Source organism: Aquarana catesbeiana, linkage group LG01 (assembly GCF_042186555.1).
Source record: "Aquarana catesbeiana isolate 2022-GZ linkage group LG01, ASM4218655v1, whole genome shotgun sequence".
Taxonomy (NCBI): Eukaryota; Metazoa; Chordata; class Amphibia; order Anura; family Ranidae; genus Aquarana; species Aquarana catesbeiana.
The window spans coordinates 855355363-855377531 of NC_133324.1; the positions used below are offsets into that span (position 1 = coordinate 855355363).

The 22169-nt window shown below is 44.1% G+C and overlaps 1 protein-coding gene across 3 annotated transcripts in view; it reads right to left on the minus strand.

Moving 5' to 3' along the window:
- Positions 1-737: 737 nt before the first annotated feature.
- TBC1D19 (TBC1 domain family member 19) overlaps positions 738-22169 on the minus strand; it is a 293521-nt gene continuing 272089 nt past the window's right edge. For all 3 annotated transcript variants that reach the window (XM_073609088.1, XM_073609081.1, XM_073609095.1), the window contains one exon: positions 738-1218. In XM_073609088.1, coding sequence (XP_073465189.1) covers positions 1144-1218 — 75 coding nt within the window. In that variant the 3' untranslated portion in view covers positions 738-1143. The remainder of the gene's footprint in view (positions 1219-22169) is intronic.

A 22169-nucleotide genomic window follows, 5' to 3' on the forward strand; every position in this document is an offset into this window, starting at 1 on the left:
TTAATTAGTCACAAATGCACAACGTAATATATGAAGTGAATAGGTATATGATATGTTTAGAATAAACGTTTAAAATCGTTATACGTCTATGTTAAAATGGATATTGTAAAAGATTTGTAGAACTCTAATAAAAAAGATATAAAAAAACAAATGCATTACGGAGGGGTTGGTATGGCTCCCTGAGGGCAGGGACTGATGTGAATGTATAGTATGTAACATGCTGCATAAATTGTTTGTGCTATATAAATGCCTGAAATAAAATAAAATAGTACTAAAGTCCATATACACAAGTTTAGGCTGCAATAAGCAGTTCACAGAGCACAAGACCTAAACCCAAAATGTTATATCACAAATCCTGTAGTGGTTCTGCATCAAGGGTGTCATCACTGTGAAGACGCTAGTCAGCGGTCACTGCACTACTTTCTCAGCTCAAGGTCACCTGATCTTAAACTAGATTGTAGTTTGTTTGCCTATTACCGCTGTTAGGTAGGTATATGGACATTTCATGCCCCATAAGGTTTGCTTTCACTCTGACATCACTTCCTATTCTCATGTTCCCTTTTTTTGGATGCCTGAAGGCTACATCAGAGGATCAGCATAATAGTTAGAAATTAGGACTTTTAGAATAAAGTTAGAAATGGAATCCTACATATTTATTGAACAAAAGGTTTGCTTTAAGCTGTTTTTTAAGATGTGTAATATTCATGGTTATTATACAAAACACATCTATCAACATCTTAACAAAATTATGTTTATTGTTTGATATGGTTCTTGGCAAGCTTTATTTACATGGAACATCACTGAGTGTAAAGCATGCCACGTGGTCCATGTTTAGATGCTTATTATACTATTAATGACATTATTGATGCATATTTTTATTTATTGTTCCAAATCAGATGTAGTAAGGCAGTACAGTGCAGTAACCTATAGCAACCAATCAGAATTTATATATCACTCATCTGCTGTAAACATGAATGTCATTGGTTACTATAGGTATGGCCAATTCATCATTGCCATAATTTCATTGAATAATCTTGTGTTTTTTTAACATGTTGTAATAGAAGCCCTGTAAATAACTGCACAGCTTATGACTTGATTCCAAGAAAAAGATGTAAATTCCGATAATACAGACTGTGGGAGTGATTATGTTATGGTGGCAAACAGGAAAATTTGAAGAAGAGGCATAACTTTCAGGGTTGAAATGTCAGCAAGTACAGCCTAAAGGGAAAGAAAAGGAAAAAAACAATGTTAAATGATAGATGAGATGTTTAGAACAAAAGCTTTTTAACCCAGATTATATTTTCATTATTGATGTCAGAGCTGAGAGCTGCTGGAGCTGGATGGTGCACCGAGTGGTACTAATGTTTAGGGCAGTATGCGCCCTGGTACCAATGTTCTGGGTGCATACTGGACAAAGACGGTTTATGCTCTGGGCATTTGCCCTTGAGTGCATACTGCCCTAAACATTAGTACCACTCCACCACCAGTACCAACCAGCTGCACAAGCTTTCAGCATCTTATACTCTTTGACAGGCAGCGTGCGCCTCTGCCTTCTGCTTACACAAAAACATTGGGATGTCATGCACAGGGGCTATATGCCCAGTGTGCATGACGACTTATCTGCTTCTACTCTATAGATACTGAAATAGGTTGTACCAATGCTGAATTATTTTGGAAGAAAACAAATTGCTTTTCTGGCATTGACATTATCCAATTTGTATTACAAGAGATGTATGGGCTTTTTTTTTGTAAAATCATACTTAACTAGGTGAATGCAGCATCGGTCCAATGCTGCATCTGTTCCCCAGAACCTCTAACACTGAGAACCGAGTGATTGAACACTACTGATCGCTCTGTTCTCACAGCTCTCAGAGCATAGAGCTGCTAACTGTCAGTTCTGCTCTGTTGGTCTGCTCTGCCTGCCCCACCTCCCCTCACTCACTGGAGTGCTGGGCTCTGGAGGGGGCAGAAGCGGCTGTGTGCCGGTCCAGGCATGTGGGTGAATCCCGACTCCATTGACGGGATCTTGCCCAAGCCTGGACCGGCTCTGTGAGCTAAAGGGTTATAGTTTAGTGTACCTAAAGCCAATGCCTTTAATTTGTACTTTAATAGAGTACAAATTGAGAATGGAATGGTTAAAACCCCCATTTAATTTTTATTGCAGTTTGTGTCCCAGCTGGAGAGATTCATCATTCATCCTCATGACCATGATCACAGTGAGAAAAAAAGTGATAATCCAACATTTTACCATGATCACTGAAACAGGATTAGAAATCTTCCAAAAGGGGCACCTGCTCAAGTGACAACCATCCGGGGGAGACTTTGGGAGATATCCTCTTACTTTCTTTCTTAGTATTCTTTCAAGGACATGAGTTAAAGGAAAGGGGTTTTAACCCTTCCCCCAATCTAAAAAAAAAAGTTTGGGCTTTAGATATACTATGTAGCACTCTACACTGTGACACCAACCTGTCTGGTCATACTTACCATAACTCATGATGGTCACATGTCACCACCCAATATAATTTTTTTCATTTTTACTATTATAGCATCACTGTACCAAACTAAAAAAATATGAAATAAATAATCATTATGGACAGTCTAATATCGTCATCATGATGTGTGTGTGTGTAGGAAAAAAAAGCCAATACATTTAGTTGACAGCCTTGGTCAATGTACACTCATCACTGCGTTCCATGTGGCTGAAACAACTGACTGCTTGTCCCATAATGCTCTTGTATTCCTGTAAATGTCCTGTTTTGTAACAGACTCCGTAACACACAAGTATTTCAAAGCAGGCTATTTCACCCTCAGAAGGATGTCTTATGCTGGCCTTTAGACGTGCATCAGATACAGATGGTATCATGAGTGTTTAACAGGTTTAAAATTTCAACTTGGGGCTAAAAATACAAGCACATTATGAATCCTTTGCCTACATCGTAAGCAATGTTCATCCAAGAGCTAATTCTCCAGTCTAGCAATGTGACTCACCAATGCATGCCTTATTAGATTAACATCGTCTTTTAAGGAAAAACTAGCTGTTTAAGATTTCTAGAAACATCTAAATAACAGCAAAAAAAAAAAAACAGACACACACACACAAAAGTGATAATTTAACTAGTTTTACATCTGCTTAAATGGAAGGTCTACTGATTTAGGGCTCATGTGCACAGAGAGTTTGCTGCGAAAATATGCTGTTGCATAAGAATCCTGGCGCTTTCCCCAACTGGGGATGATGTGTTTTCCGAATGCAGAGATTCAATGTCCAGAGAATATGTCATACGCGTGTATACATGGATGCAAAAAAGCATTGGTGTTCACCTAGGTACAGCAACATACAGCATTCCCTTCTACAATCTGTACACATTAACTTCCCCTCCCTGGGTGCAGAAATTGTCCAGGTACAGGATTGTTACACAAGAGCATATTTGCACTTCAACATGTCTCTGTGCATGAGCCATAAAAAATGTGCATGTTATCAACTGCAACCTACATTGAAGGAACAATGGCAAATATATCTGGGAATCTATCTACAGTATCTCACAAAAGGGAGTACACCCCTCACATTTTTGTAAATATTTTATTAGATCTTTTCTCGTGACAACACTGAAGAAATGACACTATGGGGTTTATTTACTAAAGGCAAATCCACTTTGCAGTACAAGTGCACTGCAAGTGCAGTCGCTGTAGATTTGAGGGGGACATGCGAGGAAAATAATAGGATTTTTAAATACAGCTTACCTGTAAAATCCTTTTCTTGAGAGTACATCAGGGGACACAGAGTATTCATTACATAGTGGGTTAGATAGGCACCATCGGTGATTGGACACTGGTTAACCCCAATTAAGGAGAATTCCTCCCCTATATAACCCCTCCTATACGGGGAGGACCTCAGTTTTGTAGCAAAGCAATAGGTAACCACGTAAAACCCAGAGAAGGGCGGGAGCTCTGTGTCCCGTGATGTACTCTCAAGAAAAGGATTTTACAGGTAAGCTGTATTTAAAAATCCTATTTTCTTGATCATACATCACGGGACACAGAGTATTCATTACATAGTGGGATGTCCCAAAGCAATGCTCATTTGAGGGGAGGGAGACACAGATCAGAAAATAGACCGCAAACGGACCAGAGGAACTAAACTGCAGCCTGCAGTACACTGCGCCCGAAGGCGGTATCCTCTTGCCCTCTTACATCCACCTGATAGAATCTTGTGAATGTATGGACTGAAGACCAAGTCGCAGCCTCACAGATCTGAGCCATGGAGGCCTGGTGATGCACTGCCCAAGAAGCACTAACAGCCCTAGTTGAGTGCGCTTTCACATGAAAAGGGGCTATATGGAGTCTTCCTCTTTATATCATAAGCCTGAAAAATAACCTGTCTAATCCATCTAGAAAGAGTGGATTTTGACGCTGCTTGGACTTTCTTATGGCCATCCGGCAGAATAAACAAACAATCAGTTTTCCGTATCTGAGCGGTTGCCTGCAGATAGACACTGACTGCTCTAACCACATCAAGAGTGTGCAAAGATTCTTCCTCAGTGGACTGCGGATCTGGAAAAAAGTATGGTAGGATTACATCTTGATTCAAATGGAATCCTGAAACCACCTTTGGTAAGAAGGAACGATTAGGACGCATAACAATCCTGTCCTTGTGAATAATTAAATATGGCTTTTTACAAGAAAAAGCTGCCAATTCTGATTCTGATACTCTCCTAGCAGAGGATATGGCTATAAAGAAGACTCATTTTTTAGTCAAAAGCGCTAAAGGAGCCAGGTGCAGTGGCTCAAAGGGTTGTGCCTGTAAAGCCAACACCAAATTCAAATCCCATGGGCATACTGGAGGTTTGACTGGCGGCTTAAGAAATCCGCTTGCCAGTTTTACACTCCTGGGATGAATACCGCAGACAGGCAGGGAACATGGCTTTCTGCCCATGCAAGAATGCGATTCACCTCTCTTTGGGCATACAGACTTCTGGTGCCTCCTTGGTGATTGATGTAAGCCACAGCCGTGGCATTGTCAGATTGTATCCGAATAGGATGACCCTGTAGCCTTTAAGACCAGTCCATGAGGGCCAAGTAAATTGCCCGAATTTCTAGAATATTGATGGGCAAGCGTCTCTCGGTTGCAGACCATCTTCCCTGCGTGCATGTTTCTTCCAGAACTGCTCCCCAGCCTGTCAGACTGGCATCTGTGGTTACGATCTTCCATTGTAGTGGAAGAAAGGCTTTGCCTTTCAAAAGATTTTTGGTTCGTAACCGCCAATTGAGGCTTTTGCGTATCCCTGGGGATAGGCACATCGGAAGATCCAAGGCATGAGTCTTTTTGTTCCAAGCTGCGAGAATGCTTCTCTGCAGGGGCCTTGAGTGAAACTGGGCAAATGGAACACCCTCGAAAGTGGCAACCATCTTTCCTAACAGTCTCATACATAGCCGAATGGATGGACTCTTTTTGCTTAATACTAAGCAGACTAGAGCTCTTACAGCCTTGACCTTTGGCTCTGGTAGAAACACCCTGCTTTGAGCGGTGTCTATGATCATGCCTAGATACTCCAACCTTGTTGAAGGTTGCAAAGAAGACTTTTCTAGGTTGATTATCCAGCCTAGTCTTTCCAAATGTCTTACTGTCTTGAAGACAGCACGGTTCAGGTGTGCCACCGAATGCTCTATGAGTAGCGAATCATCTAGATAAGCTACCACAGTTATGCCCTGAGCTCTTAGATTTGCTAAGAGAGGGTCTAGAATTTTCGTAAAAATTCGAGGAGCTGTAGCGAGACCGAAAGGAAGGGCCACAAACTGGAAATGGCGCTGGTCTACCGCGAACCTTAGATATCTTTGGTGAGCGTAAAAAATCGGCACATGAAGATATGCATCCTTGATATCTATTGATGCCATAAATTCTCTCCCCTGCAGGGCGGAGACCACCGAACGAATTGACTGCATTCGGAAGGATCGAATGTGTATAAACTGATTCAGATCCTTTAGATCTAGGATGGGTCTGACATCTCCATTTGGCTTTGGAACGGTGAAGAGATTCAAGTAGAACCCTGAACCCTGATCTTTTGGGTTCATTTCTACTATCACTCCATGGGATAGTAAGCGATTTAAGGCCAGTAGTAGTGGTTCTCGCTTTATTGGATCTTTGGGAACTCTTGACCTTCGGAAACGAGCTGGTGGAAGCTCTAGGAACTCTATTTTGTAACCTAGAGATACTGAAGAGACCACCCACTTGTCTTGAACCTCTTCCCGCCAGGCTCCTGCAAACTGTAGGAGCCTTCCCCCCACTCGGCCGAGTGGGGGCGCCCCTTCACAGGGATGTTTTGGGGCTCTGCTTGACAGGCTTTCATCCCCAAGCCTTTTTCTGCCCTTGGGTGTGACCCTGGGCCATTCCTCTGAAAGTAGATTGGGAAGGCCGTCGCCACTGCTTAGAGCCTGATGTTCCAGGGGAAGGGGAAAGAGACCATTTGAATGGTGGACATTTACTCCTCTTAACTGGTAGGAGTGTAGATTTACCACCTCTAATTTTTTGGATAAAATTATCTAGGTCATCCCCAAATAGGCGTTCCCCTTTGAATGGGAAGCCAGATAAATATCTTTTGCATGAAAGCTCTGCTGCCCAACTTTTAAGCCAAAGGGACCTGCGCATGTGTACCAACAGGAGAGACAAACGAGATGCTTGCTGGGCAGAATCCAGAATGAAATCAATCATAAAACACAGCACCTGTGGAAGGTCTGCATAGTTATCCACTTCCTCACTGGGAAGGAGGCCAAGCATCTGCTTAACGTGTTCCTTGAGGAATTGACACAAACCCACAGTTGCGACTGTAGGTTGGACTACAGCGCCAGCCACGGAGAAGGAGGCTTTTAATAAAGTTTCCAGCTTTTTATCTGGATCTTTAAACACCTGAGCATTGTCCAAGGGACAGGTCAGGTTTTTAGTCACACAAGAGACAGCCGCATCCACGGATGGGACCTCCCACTTCTTGGTGAAGCTTTCCTCCACAGGAAAAAGCATAGAAAACCTTTCAGGAAGAGTAAACAGTTTATCGGGATGTCCCCAGTCCTCATACAACAATTTATCCATTAAAGGATGAATTGGAAAGGAAAACGCAGTCTGTGGGATCTTTCTGACTCCCAGGGAAGAAACAGAGGATGTAGCGGCCTCAGCAGAGGGCATTTTAAATGTGGAACGTACTAGTTCAGTATAATACTGGACCTGCTTCTTGAGTGCCTGAGAGGAAGAAGCTCTCTCCTCTTCCTCTGAATCCTCAGACTGCTCTTGATCCCTATCTCTGGATAGGGATCTGTCCTCATTGTCAGAAGAATCATCTGAAAGAGAAAGTGCAGCAGAGGGAGGGGATCTACCCCTTTTTCTGCTATCTTTTAAGGAAGCTGAAATAAAATTCATAATTCTTCCCTCAAAACCCTCCAATGTAGCCCTAAGGGAATCCTCTGTGACATACGCTGGGGCTGTAACATTAGGAGAGGCTGCAAAACCTGACAGGGGCACCGACTCATCCTGTGAGGCTGGCTCCAGTCTTGCAGGGGGGATGGTAATCTGCAGGCATCTTTAGGACCCCTAGACACAGGCGGTGACTTTCTTGTGCCTTTGTTACCTCCCCCCGAGACCCTCTTACGAGGAGACATAGTCCAAAGCTACAAAGCAGAGGTACTAGTACATATGCAATCACTGTTGTGCTAAAAGTCTCACAATATACATATATGCTTAATACTGCACAACCTGATGCCGAGTAGGTGTCTTAGGTTAGCCTGGATCTGACCACTTTAAGATGCTTACTGCCCAAACTCTGTGTCCATCTGTTTACAGAGCTCTGAACGCTCTGGGCTTTTAAATTAGCCACCTGGCGTCTGTACACCTGCAGTGGAGGAAGGGAACAATTGGACACCAGCTTCAGTGAGTGTGTCTGAAAAGCACGTAAGTTTGCTCTTTACTCCCTTTAGTGGTGGAAATCAGGTAAGACATGAACTACTCAATGAAGAAAATCCACTTGTAATATAAATATATATAGGATTAATTTCTCTTACCTGTCCCCGCCGCAGGAACTGCTGAGAACAGACAGTTTCCAGCCTTCACCCATCATGGCGGGTAGCGTTGTGCCAACCTTCAGGGTTTTTTGGGTTCCTACTCAGAGAAACCTCTTTACCTGGACCTGTAAAAGAAACTTTCGTGCCACTGTTTTAATAGTACACCAAGCCTGGTTTTCTCAGAGCCCAGTCCTCCAAAGAGAGACTTACAGGCAAAACCTCGCTTCTTCGGATGACGAGGCCCGGGTACCATGCCATCATGGGAGTCAAAATATCGGCCCGAGATATGGATCTGGTCAGCATAACCCTTTAAGCCCCCGCAGGGACCAAACTGGAGCTTTCTTCACAGCACATGTTTTACGTGACCAACCACCTTAGACACTGGTGAAAAAACTGAGGTCCTCCCCACATGGGAGGGGTTATATAGGGGAGGAATTCTCCTTAATTGGGGTTAACCAGTTTCCAATCACCAATGGTGCCTATCTAACCCACTAATTTGCCCTGTGACGTATGATCAAGAAAATAGGATTTTTTCGTAATACTTACCTGTAAAATCCTTTTCTTTGAGTACATCATGGGACACAGAGTCAGGCTAATATTCATTACCTGCTGGGTTATACTCCATCTCCAGGTGAATGGACACTGGTAGACCAAAGGTCTTTAGACAGGAAGTGATCCCCTATATAACCCCTCCCATATAGGAAGTACTTCAGTTTTGTAGCAAGCACTGAATCCTCAAAAAAGAGGGGAGGGATCTCTGTGTCTCATGATGTACTAAAAGAAGAGGATTTTACAGGTAAGTATGACGAAAAAATCCTATTTTCTTTTTCATACATCATGGAACACAGAGTCAGGCTAATAATAATTACCTGCTGGGACGTACCAGAGCAATAGCCTTGAGGGGAGGGAGACACCCTGCCAAACAATAGCCACCAGAACTTATACGGCAGCCCGCAGTACACTGCAGCCAAAAGCAGAATCATCGGCTGCTCGAACATCCACTTGATAAAATTTTGTGAACGTATTCACTGAAGAACAAGTAGCAGCCTTACAAATCTGAGCCACACATACCTGATGGCGAAAAGCCCAGGAGGTTCCTACACCCCTGGTAGAATGAGCTCTCACCCTAAAGGCTTTATGTTTCAGACCGTAGGCCTGAATGATCAATTGACGGACCCAATTGGCAATGGAAGCCTTCGAAGCTGCCTGCCCATTCTTGGGTCCTTTTGGTAAAACAAAAAAAGGAGTATGATGCTCGGATCTCTGCAGATCTATACAAATAAACCTTGACTGCCTGGACAACATCAAATGAATGCAGTCGTCTCTCTTCCGCCAAAAGAGTCTGATACAAAAAAGAAGGCAAAATAATGTCCTGATTTAAATGAAAGGCCGACACCACTTTTGGCAAAAAGGATGGCACAAGTCATAACACAACCCTGTCATGGTGAAGGATCAATTATGGTTCCCTGCACAAAAGGGCCGCCAACTCTGACACCCTTCTAGCCGAGTTGATGGCCATCAGGAAGTCTAATGGTATTTCCTTGATAGGTTCAAATGGTTGTTTCTGTGACACAGACAGCACCAAGTTCAAGTCCCAAGGACACATAGGAAGCAAATGAGTCGCCCCCTGCATAAGGGTCCAGACTAACGAATGGGATGCTAAAGGCCTTTGGAAGAATACTGACAAGGCTGAAATCTGACCTCTGATTATACGCATGGAATGTGGATAGGGCCAGACTGTGAAGTTCTGCTTAAGTCAGAATCAAGGTGGCTTCTATTCGAATAGCAAGACACGTCGTTCCTTCTGATAGTTAATTTAAGCCGTTGCACCAACAAGATGTCCAGGACTTCTTCCCAGCCCATCAGGGTGGCAGCTATTGCGAAACCTTTCAGGTCAGTGTCAGGAAGCATGTCCTTGACTCTAGGGTTGGACTCAAGAGTACCAGGCCAGAGGCAATCTGGTCTTCAGCATGAGGTGAATGCATTGATCCAGGGAATATACCTTCCTGTCCCATGCAGCCAAAATGTTGCAACAGTTTGCGGAAGTAAAAGTGGAATTGGTCAGAAGCAACAGGAATGGCGCACACATAGATACAAAAGCATACTTTGAGAAAGCACTGTGCCTAGCGCGAAACATGGTAGAATAGAATTTGTTACTGCTGTCTTTTTTTAATAAAGAAAGATTATATTGCATCTCATCGAGCAGCATTCCTGTTACTGATACAATTGAATGTTTCAATGGAGATGAGCTGAGCCAGCACCTGAAGAGTGATTGTGAAGCCCGATTTAAACTGGAGCAGAATGTGACATATTTGACAGTGTGAGCAGAGAGTTTAGTTTTTTTTCCCCATGGAAGCAAAACCTTGGACTGGGCAGTATCCATGAGAAGTCCTAGACACTAATGAGTTTGTTCCAGCAGAGACTTTGCGTGGTTCAAGATTCACCCAAACCTCTGCAGAATTTGAACAGCCTGTTGGACATTGACAGATAAAGCCTGAACTGGAATGTAATCCAAGTATCCCAAAATGGGATTTTCTGTGAGAGAAGCAAAGCAAGCACAGAGTCCAGCACCTTGTGAAAATACCTGAGGTGCCGTGGACAGTCCAAAGCAAAGGGCAGCAAACAGGTAGTGTTGTGTGCCCACAGCAGAATGCAGAAAGCACTGAAGCCCTAGAAAATAAGAATACGGAGGTAGGCATCCTTGATGTTCACGGAGGCAAAAAAATACAGGATGGATGGATGGATGGATGGAAGTAAGTGATGACTGACCTTGTACAAGCCCAATTACAAAAAGTTGGGACGCTGTGTAAAATCTACATAAAAACAGAATGCAATGAATTGCATATCTCATAAACCCATATTTTATTCACAATAGAAAACATACCAAATTTTTAAACTGACAAATTTACCATTTAAAAGTAAATAAGGTCATTTTGAAATTTAACGACAACAAAATCATAATGAATTGGTGCCAACAAGGAAGAGTTGGAATTATGTTAGTTGGAAAGGGTCAGTAACATGATTGGGTATAAAAAGAACATCTTAGAGCGTTAAAGTGTCTCAGAAGTAAAGATGGGCATAGGTGTACCAATCTGTGAAAAGTTGCATCTAAAAATTTTCAAACAATTTCAGATGAATGTGCCACAGTGTAAAATTGCAAAGACTTTAACCAGTTCAATACAGGGCATTTTCACCCTCTTCCTGCCCAGGCCAATTTTCAGCTTTCAGCGCTGTCACGCTTTGAATGACAATTGCGCGGTCATACAACACTGTACCTATAATGACATTTTGGTCATTTTTTCCCACAACTAGAGCTTTCTTTTGGTGGTTTTTGATCACCTCTGTGGTTTTTATTTTTTGCGCTATAAACAAAAAAAGACTGACAATTTTGAAAAAAAAAAAAAAAAACACTATTTTTTACTTTTTGCTATAATAAATATCCCAATTAAAAAAAAACATATTTCTTCCTCAGTTTAGGCCGATATGTATTCTTCTACATAATTTTGGTAAAAAAAGTTTTGACACTATTTTGGGACCAGTCACATTTATACAGCGAACAGTGCTATAAAAATGCACTGATTACTGTATAAATGTCACTGGCAGGGAAAGGGTTAACACTAGGGGGTGATCAAGGGGTTAAATGTGTTACCTAGGGAGCGATTCTAACTGTGGGGGGAGGGGACTGACTGGGGGAGGTGACCAATCGGTGTTCCTCTGTACTAGGAACATACGATCGGTCTCCTCTCCCCTGACAGGACGTGGATCTGTGTGTTTTAACACACAGATCCATGTCCCTGCTCTGTGACCGGCAATCGCAGGTGCCTGGCGGACATTGCGGCCGCCAAGCACGCGCATCAGCTCCTGAGTGACATGGCGGGCGCGCGCCCCCTAGCAGCTGGGAAGCCGAGGACGTCATATGACGGCCGCCCAGGATGAGACAGCCACCTTGCAGCCGTCATTTGACTATACGCGGGATGAGAAGAGGTTACTGTTAATGATGATATTAACAGTAGATCATATCAAAAGATTCCAAGAATTTGGAGAAATCTCTGTGCGCAAGGGACAAAGCTGACGCAGTATTGGATGCCCATGATTTTTGGTCCCTCAGACGTCACTGCCTGATTCTATGATAGACCTCACTGCATGGGCTCAGGAATTCTTTAAAAAAATCACTGTCTGTGAACACAGTTCACAGACCGTTGCAAAAATGCAAGTAAAAGGATAAATTCACCTTTACAAAAAAAAATAAAACAGCACATCCTTTTGCAGGTAAAAAATGTGCATTTATAATATTTTTTACTTGGAGCTTGGTAAGCATTGCACCCGCGATCAGCAGATTGCTGGTACCGTGCAGGACTCCTGCAGATTTCTCAGTGTATCTATCTGCTCGTACGGGCAGACAGATACACACTGACACGAAGAATGAATGAACTACCAGAGTGTTCAACAGCGCCATGGTAGTTCATTGAAATTACAAGCTGACAGACTCAAAGGTTGCTGGGATTTTTAGTTCAAAACCCCTCACGGCCATGTTTTTTTCAAACAGTGACAGTGGGTGCCTGGAGAAGATGCAGCTATTGGAACATGTTACACCATAAATATGGGTGGAACATGTAACATGTTCCAAAGGGTGAACTTATCTTTTGAAGCTCTATCATGTCATAGAAGCCACATCTGAAGATGATACAGAAATGCTGCCATCTTCTTTGGGCCAAAGCTCATTTAAAATAGTCAGTTGCTTGCAAAGTGGAAAACTGTTCTGTGGTCAGATTAATCTAAATTTGACATTTTTTTTTTGGCAACCATGACCTTCCGGCTTGTTATCAGTGCTCAGTTCAAAAGCCTGCATCTCTGATGGCATGGGGGTGCATTTGTGTATAGAATGGGCAGCTTGCACATCTGCAAAAGGCACCATCAATGCTGAAAGATATATCCAGGTTTTAGAGCAGCATATACTCAGGCAAGAATGGGACAACATTCCTCTCCCAAAACTGGAGAAACTGGTCTCCTCAGTTCCCAGACGTTGTTTAACCGTTTTCGGGCATCACAACTTAGTTATACGGCGACAGAGCAGCTCTCCTGCACCACATCACGTACTTAGTGGTCCAGCACTACCGGGTAGGGGGCGAGCACGTGTCCTGCCGATGCTGTGCTGTGATTTGAAACAGCACAAGATGATCAGCGGGTGCTGGCTAACAGATGTCCATCAGCACCCGCTGATCGGTGAGGAGAGACAAAGAATGGAGCTCTGCCTATGTAAACAAGGCAGAACTCCATTCTGACAGGGAGAAAATGATGGATTTTGTGTCCCTCCAAAGCAGGGAATAAAATCCATCACTTCCCTTAGTAAACGCAGCACACATAGTAAACACACACTGGTTAGGCACATATTTAACCCTTTGATCACCCTGGATGTTTAACCCCTTTCCAGCCAGTGTCATTAGTACAGTAACAGTGCATATTTTTAGCACTGATCACTGTATTAGTGTGACTGGTTTCCACAAAGTGTCAGTTAGTGCTAGACTATTCGCAGCAATATTGCAATCCCGCTAGAAGTTGCTGATCGCCACCATTACTAGTATAAAAAGTAAATAAATAAAACTTCCAGTATATATTCCATAGTATGTGGACTAACTTTTGCGCAAACCAAAATATGCCTTTTGGGATTTTTTTTAATCAAAAATATGTAGCAGAATACATTTGGCCAAAATTTATAAAGAAATTAGATTTAAAAAAAAAATGTTTTATGTGATGTCTTTTATTTATTTATTTTTTTAACAAAGTTTTTTATTTTTCATTGAAACAGAAAAAAAAAACAATTAGAGACATTAGGCAGTGGTCATATTATACTGCATACATAGATAGTAATGTAGACGATACATAACCATCGATATTTCCTTCAAGTAACTAGTGGGGAGAGGAAAAAAAAAAGGGGGAGGGGGGGCTGATAGGGGTGAGAAGGTGTTTATCAGGTTGTCATCATATCGTGGTGAGTAGCTTCACCTTTTGTTCTTATAGGCCCAGAGGCCTGTACAATACTGTCAATAGCACTGTCTTTAGTAAGTGCTATTAATATGGATCCACGGGTGGGAGATGCAGTCTACATTGGTTGCCTGCGAGGGGTCTGGTAGAAGGAAAATGCAGGGGGTGTTGTCCCTGAGGGGTTTTGGTAGGGGGGGGGGGTGAGCCACAGATCCAGCGGGGTTTTGGAGAGAGCAGGATGATTTCATTGTACCAGGGTTTCCGTCTGTATTCCCAAGTATCGCTACAGTTATTGCTACAAGTTATAAAGTGGTGGTCCCTTAAAGCGGGGGTCCACCTATCTATCGTTTTTTTTTTTTTGAGTTAATTCACAAACTTTTCTTCTCAGCATTACATACTTACATATTGTGTGTAATATGTCCGCCTGTGTCAGATTTCGTCAGAAAGAATAACTTATATTATTCACTGCAGGCGGTTTCCATCTTCATTGTGGGCATTTGAAGCCCACAAGCATTTATTTCCTGGATGTGGTGAATGCTGTGCTCCCAGCATTCACCGCTCATTCCCGCACATGCTCAGTGGCATCCTGGGAAGCCTGAGACTAGCTCCCAGGAGTCTGGGAGAGGCTAGAAACACGCCTACTCCCACGGGAGGAGAACCAGGAAGTGCAAAGAAGAATAGAAAAATAAAAGGTAATTACGGCGATTTACATTTTTTTAAACGGCATGTCAGCATCTAGGCAAGGAAGAGAATACATACAGATATTGTTTAAAATTTGGGTAGAACCCCGCTTTAACTCTATTCCCTAATCTAAGGCCAGCTGTTCCTCGCGAACCCACGGGTCCCATATCTTAGCAAACTTTTTAGGACAGTGGTCATCAACCCTGTCCTCAGGGCCCACTAACAGGCAAGGTTTGTAAGATAACTGAAATACATTACAGGTGATATAATTTGCTGTTCAGTGATTGCAGTATTCTAGTCTGCATCTCCCCAAGGTAAACATAAAACTTGGCCTGTTAGTGGACCCTGAAGACAGGGTTGATGACCACTGTTTTAGGACAATTGCGGCCCAGGTAGGTCAACTTGTATAGCGGGAGGGCCTTATTGATGAGAGTTCTCCCGAATTGTGTTGTTGGAGGGGTGGAACCCTTCCAATGCAACAGGATTGCCTTTCTGGCATAAAATGCTGCGTGGAATACAAACAATTTCTTGGCTTGGGGAGCTTCCAGTGTGTCCACAATTCCAAGCAACAGTGGTACTGGGTCGCATGGGACTTTCAATTTGCTAACTAAGTTTATTATGTTATCTACCCCTCTCCAGAAAGTCTGTATATACCGGCAGGACCAGACTACATGGAAGAAGGAACCCTCTTCCGATGTACACTTGGTGCAAACCGAGTTGCTGGTAGGGTATATTTTCGCCAGGCGCTGTGGGGAGAAGTAGGCTCTATGCAAAAATTTTAATTGAATGAATCTATCTCCGGCAGATATCATCTTCCCAGTCATCATCAGCCAGTGAGGGTATATCCCCCTGCCAAACTGAAAATAACTGCGAGACTTTGGAGGTGTCCAGGCCCGTCAGAACCGAGTATAAAGTAGACAAGGTTTTGCTCTCCCCTTCCTCGCTCAGCAGCCGATCAACCCCAGTGGTTCCCAGCACCGATGGTGTGGAAAACTGGGAGTGGTAGGCGTGGTGGAGTTGCAGGTACCTGAAGAACATGCAGTTGGATAGCCCTTTTTGTTGCTTCAAGGCGTCAAATGAGAGTAGACCATCCGGGGACATTATGTCCACCAGCGTGGCGATTCCATGACGGGCCCATATTACTGGGTCAGGAATAGTTTGGAAGTGTGGCAATCGTGGGTTCCCCCATAACGGAGTGCGGGGGGACCAGCTGTCAGACTTCAGGGTCTTGTCCCTGACAATTTCCCAAACTTTTAGGGTGGTCTTCCTCGAGGGGGTGATATTAGGGTTGGATCTAGGTCCACAATGTATTAAATTCCTCAATTCTGAGTATGAACCAAGCAAAGCCGCCTCTAGTGTTGAGGCAGGGTTTGCTGGTCCCTCTGACAGCCACCAACGCAGCGTGACCAGAACCGCAGCCCAGTAATATTTGAGAAAGCAGGGTAGGGCAAGGCCCCCCAGCGAGAGAGGCAGTTGAAGGGTGGATTTAGCTATTCTAGGGATGTTACCATTCCAGATAAATGCAGTGATCAAGGTGTCTAGTTTTTTAAAAAATGCGTTTGGTAGACCCTTTGAACTGGGGTCGGGGCAGTGTTTTCCAGGCAGTGCATCTCTGAGTCAGGAGGGACATTATCGGGGTTAGATTAAGGGGGATAAACTGTGTCAGGTCCCTATGTATCTCTACGCCTAGGTACCTAAATTGTGAGACCAGGGGGGTGTCTGTTGGTATCGAGGCCTCCCCTGGGCGTAGTGCAAAAATCACTGATTTACTCCAGTTAATGCAGATGCCAGAGTATCAACCAAAGGTGTTAATGAGTGACAGGGCGGCCCCCAAGGAATCAGAGGTGTTCCTTAGATACAGCAGGGTATCATCCGCATATATATTTTTTCGTGTACCGATCCTATCGGGATACCGCTAACTAAGGGGGAGGACCGCAGAAGGATTGCCATTGGCTCTATGGCCAGGACAAAAAGGGCAGGGGACAATGGGCAGCCCTGTCTAGTACCCCTGTGCAGATAGAAGGGTGGTTATATTGTCATTCCCCTGCGAACTATAGCTTGTGGTGACTTATAAAGGGCCTGTACCCAGGATATAAATTTGGGACCGAGGCCAAATCAACGCAGGACCCTCCACAGATAATTCCATTCCACCGAATGAAATGCTTTTTCAGCATCTAGGGAGGCCAATGCCTCGAACTCGGTAAGGTAACCCTTGGCACCCATGACTGTGTAAAGCCTGCGAAGATTTATATCCATCCCCTTGCCTGGCATGAATCCTGTTTGGTCTTCGTGAATTAGAGTAAGAATGACCTCGTTAAGTCTTCTGGCTAGGATCTTGGTAAGGATGCATTAAGTAGGGAGATGGGGCGGTAGGAGGTGCCGAGTTCGGGATCTTTACCCGGTTTAGGGATAACAACTATAATTGCTTCCGCCATAGAGATTGGGAGGGTGGTGTCTTCCAGAGTCCCTACAATCATCTCATGTAATTTAGGTGATAGCTGCTCCCCATATTGCCTATAGAACTCAGGGGGAAGGCCATCCACACCCGGAGATTTGCCTGCCTGGAGTTTGCTCAGGGCTTGTTGTACCTCTTCTACAGTGATGATCCTGTCCAGGTGATTTCGGGCCTCCTCACTAAGAACAGGGAAGGTAAGCTGTCCAAGGAAGGAGTCCAGCTCCTCCTCCGAGTAGTCCACCCTGGAGGAGTAGAGGGGGCTATAATATGATGCAAAGCATGCGTTGATGGCCACCGGGTCAGTTACCAGTGTCCCATCTGCAGTTTTAATGCAGGCAATAGTAGTAGTTGGTTGTTGTTCCTTTGCTAGCCATGCCAGCAGGTGTCCTGTCTTCTCCCCCTGCTCAAAGATGCGCTGTGTCAGTTGTTGCTTTTTGGCTTCCGCCACTCGCAAAATCATCACTTCACAGTAGGCAGCCTGCATATTAAGTAGAGTGATTGGGTTTTGGGTCTGGGCATACTGAGATTCAAGACCCTGGGCCCTAGCCTCAGAATCTTCAATGGACACTCTGGCAGCGTGCCTTGTGCGGGAAATTGAAGTTTGGTAGCAGCCCCGGATATACGCCTTAAAGGCGTCCCACCTAGTGTGTAGTGCCGATGAATTTGCATTTGATATCCAAAAGTCAATAATACATTGAGCTATCTCGGCTTCTATAGGTTTCTTCGGAGACCCAATATCGGGACATTCTCCATATTCTCTCCGAGGGGGGTGTTTGAGCTTGTAGGCAAAGGAGCATGGGGGCATGATCCTATATGCCCCTAGGGAGTATAGTTACCTCTCGTATGCAGGGGAGCAACCCCCCCACTCACTAAATCTATTCTGGACAGTGTGCGGTAGGAGGCAGATTGACCAGTGTAGGCTCTATCAGTTGGAAATCGCCACCTCCAGACATCCGTCAAACCATAGAGGGATGTCCATTAGTTAAGGGGGGAGTCAGAACCTACCCCTGGAGACAACCTATGCAGGGATGGATTCGGAGCCATATTAAAATCTCCTGCTATAATGAGATTATCGGTAGGGTAGGTAGCTAGGATAGGAGTCAAATATTTCAGGAGAGATATAGTGGCTGGGGGAGGTATGTATAAGCACAGAATCAGCAGTTCAACAGTATCTATTACAGCATGTAACAAGATATACCTGCCCTCCGGGTCAGTCCTAACATCTAGTAGGGTGTAGGATAGGGTCTTATGGATTAACACACTAACCCCTTTAGCATACCCTGAATATGTGGAGTGATAATAATGCCCCACCCATGGTTTTTTAAGGCTAAGAACCCTGCTGCCCACTAAGTGGGTCTCCTGCAGGACACATATATGGGGGCTATATTTCTTCAGGTATGTCATGACCAGGGACCTCTTGATTTTGTAATTTAGTCCCCAGACATTCCAAGAAATAATTCTCAGAGGAGCCATATTTGTAGTACCTGCAAATTATAGGGGGAACATCGATAGAACTGACCCGGAATATGACGTACATCGCCCAATACATAAGCATCCATTATATATTGGTCATCTAGTCCTCAGGTAACAGCAACTAAAGAAAAGAAAAAAAAAAAGAAATCAACCAAAACTCAAAAACCCAACCCCCCCACCTCGCACGTCCGTTGGGGACTCTGAGTGCTTACACCCAGAACCAAACCCATGAAACTGTAGGAAAGTTGGGACGCCATGTGCGCATGGCCTACTGTAGGCTGCTTCTGTAGCTGTGGAGATGCCTTAGAAGCCGGTCCACCTTTTCTTCCCGAACCAGATTTGCCCCTTCTCATGCCCTGGTGTTCCCGGGTGTCTGTAGGGGTGAATATCAGGGCAGATCCCGTATTTTCGGATGGTTTAAGGCAAGTGGGAGCGGAGCACCGCTCAGACACATCCGCTGAGGCCACCAGCTTGACCACGCCCCCGTGATGTCTTTTATAGCAAGTAAAAAATATATATTTTTTTTTCAAAATTATCAGCTGTTTTGTTTATAGCACAAAAACATAAGAGACAGTGGTGATCAAATGCCACCAAAAGAAAGCTCTATTTGTGTGAAAAAAAAATTGCTTAAATTTCATTTGGGTACAGTGTTGCATGACCGCACAATTGTCAGTTAACCACTTGCCTACAGAGCACTTTCACCCCCTTCCTGCCCAGGCCATTTTTCAGCTTTCAGCGCTGTCACACTTTTAATTATAATTGCGCAGTCATGCAACACAGTACCCAAACAAAATTTTTTATCATTTTCTTCACACAAATAGAGCTTTCTTTTGGTGGTATTTAATCACTGCTGGGTTTTTTATTTTTACAAAAAAAAAAAAGACTGAAATTTTTGAAAAAAAAAATGTTTTTCTTAGTTTCTGTCAGTAAATTTTGTAAATAAGTAATTTTTCTCCTTCATTGATGGGCGCTGATGAGGCTGCACTGATGGGTGGCACTTATGGGCACTGATTAGGTGGCACTAATATGCTGCACTGATGGGCACTGATGAGCACTGATAGGTGGCATGGATAGGCAGCACGGATGGGCACGGATAGGCAGCACTGATGGATGGAACTAATGGGCAGCATAAGGCAGCAGTGACTGGCATCACTAATGGTCACTGATGGGTGGCACTGGGGGGCTTTACTGTAATCAGGGCACTGATGATCAGTGCCCTGATTACATGTCCGGGCGTTCCCTGAAAGGAGATGCTGCTGATCAGCTCTCCTCGTCACACACTCTGTCAGTGTGAGGTGAGGAGTGTCGATTTACGGTACTTCCACATTTACATGTGAATGGCTGTGACTGGACACAGCCGATCACATGGTTAAAGAGCCCCGTGATCTGCTTTTTTACAGAGATCAGGGTCATATGACAGACAGCGCCCAGAACGGCCACGGGCGCATGAGAGCGGCCGTTCTGGGCGCCATCATATGACGTCCACCCAGAACGAGAGCTGCACCGTCCCTCTGTCATTTGACGGTGGGCGGGCGGCAAGCGGTTAAAGTAACACAGTGCCATATCGCAAGAAAAGTCCTGGTCAAGAATGGGGTAAATCTTCTGGAGGTCAAGCTGTTAAAAAAGAGGGAATGCTACACTGCTCTAAATATGGCCCTGTCCCAACATTTTTGGAAGTGGAGTTGTAGTTTGCCAGCTTTTTGACATCCTCTCACAACTTTTTTGAGATGTGTGTTGCTGCCATAATTAACTTATATTTTTTTCTTAAAATGGTATATTTTCTCATTTGATATGTTTTCTATTGTGAATAAAATATGGGTTTATGAGATTTGCACATCATTGCATTCTGTTTTTATGTAGATTTTACACAGTGTCCCAACTTTTTTGGAATTGGGATTATTGAGTTAATGCAGAATTTTTGTCCTTGAAGAAAGGTGTTGGGGACCTTTTAGATCCATTATACAATGAAAGCCCCCTTTTGTCTTTGAAATGGTGAACAGGCTGTAGTAAAAACCCTGAAAGCTTTCCTTTTCCAAAACCATGGCTATGACTCCTACAGTAGAGTGGACATTTGCTAGTCTTTGAATGGAGGAAAGGGGGTAGGCAGAGACAGAAATTCTTGCTTGTAGCCCCTGGATACCATGCTCTAAACTCAAGTTGCTGCAAAAGCCAACAAATACCCCCCACTATGAGAAGGGGCATCGCCTCATTGTCTTAGTCGCAGGTTGTAAGGATTTGGATTGCCAAAACTTATGGCAGAGTCTTCTTTTTCATTTCTGAAGTAAAGGGCTTCCCAGACTAAGTTTCTTTTGCTGGGGCAAAAGGGTGCTTTTCCCCCAGGTATGTCACTGATAAAGTTATCTAGGAATGCTACATTCCCCATCAAAGAACGTGTGCAGTAGCCACTTCTTGCACTGGTGCTATGCAGACAAACATTTGAGCAAAAGGGCTATCTGCATGTGTAAAGATAGGAGACCAATTCCGGATATTAGACAAATGATATCAGCAAGGCCATCTAATAAATACAGTAGGGCCACAGGTATGAGCTCCAATTGTTGGAGAATGGAATGATCCGTTAACAACCACAATCTCTAGGCATATCCTTGCACCTGACACTTAAGGTCTGGCAGACCATGGCTGGTTGTAGGGCAGGACCCCTGAGAGAGAATAGGGCTTCGGAAGGGGCTTTTAGACATTTATCCACAAGATCTTTAAAACCAGGATGATCTCTACAGGGACAGGGGTCATTCGATTCACATTCAGTCGGATGACGCCCTGGCTTATATCAACCATCAGGGGGGGAACCATGGGTTTTGTTGCTCAAATAAATGGAGAAACACTGAGTGTCAGTTCACACCAGCGCGATACGGGAACCAGCGCATTTTCAGTGCCGGTTCCCACATCGCATAGAACTCGCAGGCAGTTCATACTGCCCTATGCGAACCGCTGCGGGTGTCAATAGAAAGTTAATGACACCCCCAGATCAGTTTGCATATTGCAGTGTGAACTGTGAATTCAGACAGCAATCGGAACCCATGGGATCCAATTCTGGTACCGACAAAAAAAGGGTCCTGCACGATTTTGGTGCATGGTTGAATTCGCATTGCACAGACATCGCATGTGATTTGCACAGCATACTGTGCAAATCACATGCGATGTCTGACATCGATATAGTGTGAACCGGCACTAATTGGGAAAAAGACAGACTTCATCCCTCTGGTGGGCATACAATCAAAGGGGTCTTCAGGGTCTGGCTTCCATCAGTTGGGTGCAGCTTGGCCCAGGACCTGTAAAACACCCAGCTAATTCACACAGTACACCAAGTGTCCGGAGAGCACCCAAACAGAGCTCAGTACCTATAAGTCACATTACAGACCATCCTTGCGACCTCCACTGTGCAGGGTCCAGGTACAACCTCCAAGAAAATAAAGGCAAATAAATGGAATTACTTCTCATAGAATAAAAATGACATGCATTCTCCTAGGATGCTAGCAAACAGCTGGTGCATGATGAGAGTGGGATAAGTTATACTAGGTTC